This window comes from Manis pentadactyla, chromosome 3 (assembly GCF_030020395.1).
Source record: "Manis pentadactyla isolate mManPen7 chromosome 3, mManPen7.hap1, whole genome shotgun sequence".
Lineage (NCBI taxonomy): Eukaryota > Metazoa > Chordata > Mammalia > Pholidota > Manidae > Manis > Manis pentadactyla.
The window spans coordinates 194,702,758-194,707,649 of record NC_080021.1 but is presented as its reverse complement, the minus strand read 5'-3'; the positions used below and the strand labels follow the sequence as shown (position 1 = coordinate 194,707,649).

The window sequence follows — 4,892 nt, the reverse complement described above, 5'->3', positions numbered from 1 at the left end:
CAAGCAGGCTTGAGTTTGAGCCTAGACTTTGCTACATGTTAATTATATGATATTAGGCTGAAACTCTCTTAGTTTACCTTAAATTAGTTCTTTATCTTTAAAATACTAATAATTGTGGGGTTTAAATAAGGTAATGTATGGAAAGAAACTCACAAAGTTGCTGGCCCAGAGTGGTTGATATAATAGTTTCTCCCTTTAATTTCCCTTTCTGCATTGTTTATTTCTTCATTCCCTTACCTTTTCTCTCTTCTTTCCCTTCCCTGTTTTTTTTTTCTTCCTTCTTATTGGGTCATGGCAAGTTTTTATATTTGTGAATTGGTGAACAGGGACTTGCCATAGTAAATGAATAATTATGTTTAAACAAATTCTTTGAATTCTTACAGGTAAAAGAGAAACAGTAAAATGAAATGGGAGAACCAAACACTTCTGGTGGGATTCTTTCTAAAGGGGCTTTCTAGTTACCCAAGACTTGAGCTACTCTTTTTTGTGCTAATCTTAATAATGTATGTGGTCATCCTTCTGGGCAATGGCACCCTTATTTTAATCAGCATCTTGGACTCCCACCTTCACACCCCCATGTACTTCTTCCTGGGAAATCTCTCCTTCCTGGACATCTGCTACACCACCACCTCCATTCCCAACACGCTGGTGAGCTTCCTCTCAGAAAGAAAGACGATCTCTTTCTCTGGCTGTGCAGTGCAGATGTTTCTAGGCTTGGCCATGGGGACAACAGAGTGTGTGCTCCTGGGCATGATGGCCTTTGACCGGTATGTGGCTATCTGCAATCCTCTGAGATATCCTGTCATCATGAGCAAGATTTCCTATGTGCCAATGGCAGCTGGGTCCTGGTTTGCAGGGGTTCTCAACTCTGCAGTACAAACTGTGTTTGTAATACAATTGCCTTTTTGTAGGAATAACATCACCAATCATTTCTCTTGTGAAATTCTGGCTGTCATGAAATTGGCCTGTGCAGACATCTCAGGCAATGAGTTCATCATGCTTGTGGCCACAACATTGTTCACACTGATGCCTCTGCTCTTGATTGTCATCTCTTACTCATTAATTGTTTCTAGCATCCTTAAGATCCGTACTTCTGAAGGGAGAAGCAAAGCCTTCTCTACCTGCTCAGCCCATCTGACTGTGGTGATAATATTCTATGGAACCATTCTCTTCATGTACATGAAACCAAAGTCTAAAGAGACACTCAATTCAGATGACTTGGACACTGCTGACAAACTTATATCCATGTTCTATGGGGTGATGACTCCCATGATGAATCCGTTAATCTACAGTCTCAGAAACAAGGATGTGAAAGAGGCAGTAAAAGACCTACTTACAAGAAAGTTCTTTAGCAAGTGAATGGAAAATGTACTGGATTTGAACACATTGGATATTGTTGAAACTTGAGAATTATGTTGGAATTTTGGTTACTTTTACTTTTTCTGTGCTTTCATATATTATTTAAAGATTTTTATAATGACATGTCACATTTTAAAATGATTTCATGTTCATAGTAGAGCATTTGCAGGATACAGGATGGTAGCATGAGGAAGAGCGATAACCTATTATTCTAATAGTGGGAGATTGGCACTTTCTAACATTTTCAACAATATCTTTCATATTCTGTATTCATTTCATTATTTGAATTGGGTGTTATATGCCTTTTTATGTTCTTTTTTAAATATAACATTATTCTATAGACACACTTCATTAAATCTTTCAAAATAAGTAAAGCTTTCTGTGGTCACCAAAGCAAAACAGACACACCCAGAAGCACTGCACCCATGTTCTCCAGTGGAGAGCCTTGTGTTGTAGCTTCACTTTAATCTCCAAATCCTCCTAAGACACTAAATACTATTTTGTTGTTCAATATTGATAATGTTGTTTTTCTGTGGAACTCAAGGATGCTCAGCATTTGGAACTATTGAGAGAATGGGTAAATGGGGGTTAAAGGTGGGGCCTATGCAGTCAACCAGGATATCCTTATCTCCTTTCTTTGTTTCAGCTTACAGGTTAGCTTTAGCAAGAAGAACATTTTGCAAAATTAAAACTGAGTTTGAAGACCAGTAGTGGTCTAGATAATAATGTGGACTAGTTTTGGATTGGATTGGTGTCATATCAGTGCCCATTTAGGAGAAGCTAGAGTCCTTTGATATCCCAAGGAAATTCCAATACTTTTCCAAATCTTAGAAGAGTAGCCATGGTCTTGATTTTTAGTGTAGACCTGCCTTCATGTCTTATCTCTATTAATAACTGGCTTTGTGACCTTAGTGATCTGAGGAAGTAGAGGATCTGGGTATGTCAGACATGAGGTATCATTATCTTGATATGCTTTGGCTTTCCCTTCAAATTTTTCCTCTATCTGAAGAACACTTCTCATATATAAACCAATAGAAATGTATTCAGGAGTCAGCCACATTCTAGGAAATCTATTTGGCTGGATAAATTTTATACTGATGGATCTGTGAATTCAGAGGATGTTGGGCAGAAACATTTTATACAGACAAATAAGAGTTTAATGTTTTGGAATTTGGGATATATTAATTTCATTTTTCCAGTTCACTTTTTATCAGTGGCATGAATGTTATTTATAAACACAAGCTCATTAGACTACCCCCTTTTTTAAATTTAAGTATCATTGATATACATTTTATATTGGTTTCAAATACAGAACACAAAGTTTCAAAAGCTACCCATTTTGTTAAATCCTCAACCCCAGTATTGCTTTTCCTATCTGTCAACATAGGAAGATATTATAGAATCAGTGGCTATATTCTCCATGTTTTACTACTATCCCAGTGACTAACTTATAATATGATTGAGAATTTTTGTGCCCTTTTATCCCCATCACCCTACCCACTCATCCACCTAACCTCTCCCCCATAGTAACCACCAGTCACTTCTCAGAGTTTATGAGTCTACTGTTATTTTGTTCATTTTGTTTTGCTTTGTTGTTATACTCCACAAATTAGGGAAATCATTTGCTATTTGTCTTTCCCTGCCTGGCTTATTTCACTGAGTATGATACCCTCTAGATCCATCCATATTGTATCAAATGGAAGGATTTATTTTTTGTGGCTGAATAATATTCCATTGTGTATGTGCACATCTTTTTTCATTCACTTAGGTTGCTTCCATATCTTGGCTATTGTAAATAGTTCTGCTATAAACGTAGGGTTGCATAGATCTTTTTGATACATGGATTTTGTTTTCTTTCATAAATTTCTAGGAGTGAAATTCCTGGGTCAAATGGTATTTCTATTTTTAGTTTATGAGGAGTCTCCGTAGTGCTTTCCACAGTAACTTCATCAATTCACATTCCCACCAGCAGTGTAGGAGTGTTCCCATGTCTTCACATCCTCGCCAACACTTGTTATTTCTTATCTTTTGGACAGTGGCTATTTTATTATTCTTCCGTAGCACACTAAGCCATTATTTTTATTGCATCATTTGCCATCTTTTTTGAAATTATCTGATTACATGAATATTTTTCTCACCACCTATAGGAAGGATTCTTGAAGGTAGATATTGTACGACGGACAATTTTATTTTCACAGAGATTCTTACTATCAGCTTCACTGAATAGGTGTGCAACAAATTTCATGTAAACAGAGATGATTAGAAAATATAAAATACCTAATAGAAATGTGGGTAGAGGACCTGAGTACACAACACATATAAAAGAAAATATGCTATTTAAGACACACAAAAAGTTAAATATTTCTAGTAATTAAAAATGTCACTTAAAGCAATAATGAGGTACCATTTTTAAGCCCTTTAGGTGAGAAAAAAACTAAAATATTGACAACATCCAGTGATAAAAAGAGCAAAAGAAAATCAGCAACATCATAACGCTGGTGGGAGTATAAGTTAGTATTATCCTTTGGATTCATACAAGTTTTTTATTTTGACCATTTATTTCACTTCCAGAGTTCTAGCCTCACAAAGTAATTTGAACTGATTCAGTTAAAAATAAATTTTAAAAAATAAAGAAAGGAAAGAAAAGGAAAGAGAAAGCAAAGGAGGAAAAAAAAATCACTCAAAAATTTTCAGTCTTCAGGTGCCTCAGTGGATGCTCAGGAGAGAGGGACAAATGATTTTAGCCTGAGTTGTTAACATTTTTTATAGTGAAGCTTAGGTTCCTTTTTGAATTATGGTTATCACTAGGTTGTTTAACTAGAGCATATTTTCAGCTTTGGTGTTTACAACTCTATATACTGCCTGAGGATATCTTTTCTTTCCTTGCCTACCTTTTTTGCCTTTCCTTTCTTCCTCCCTTCCTTCTTTTGTTCCTTCCTTCTGTTCTTTAAAAAATTCTTCCTTCTTTTACAATGGGTATGTATTACTTTTAGAATATTTATAATATAAATGTTTACTCAAAAAGGCACTTTTTACTACAAGCAAATTCTGTAATGTGAATAGAAAATTTGTACAGTAAATAAGTATGCTTCAGAAATGGTGTGTGTGTGTGTGTGTGTGCGTGTAAGAGAGTGGGGAGAGAGAGAGAAAGACAGAGTTTGAGAGGGAATTCAGCTGGGGAAAATTTATGATAATACAAGAGCCCCCTTCTGATTTTATCTATGAAATAGAGTAATAGGCTTCCTATAATTAGGTCTTTAGGGCTTTATTTCTGAAGTCTCATAAGTTTTATACATATTTCATCTATGCAGCAATTTAAATTTGTACATGGATGTTAAGGATGTCCTTAAGAACATTTAAATTGTGTCCTAAAGCTGGAAGCAGATTCTTTAGGTATTTATGGGTTTGCATAATGGAGCAGTGTTTTAGGGGGATGTCAGGGGCATGTTTCCCTATTCCTAAACTTTATTGCTAAATATTAGTTTTCTTCCTATTTTGGGTAGAGGAATCTAATGAGATGTTTTACCTGAACT

At 35.6% G+C, this 4,892-nt stretch overlaps 1 protein-coding gene across 1 annotated transcript; it reads left to right on the top strand.

The window, feature by feature from the left end:
* The first annotated feature begins 402 nt into the window (after window positions 1-402).
* Window positions 403-1,359, top strand: LOC118921480 (olfactory receptor 13C9). The gene has a single exon (XM_036903266.2). It carries the CDS (start codon window positions 403-405, stop codon window positions 1,357-1,359), a length of 957 nt encoding a protein of 318 aa, XP_036759161.2.
* The last annotated feature ends 3,533 nt before the right edge of the window (window positions 1,360-4,892 follow it).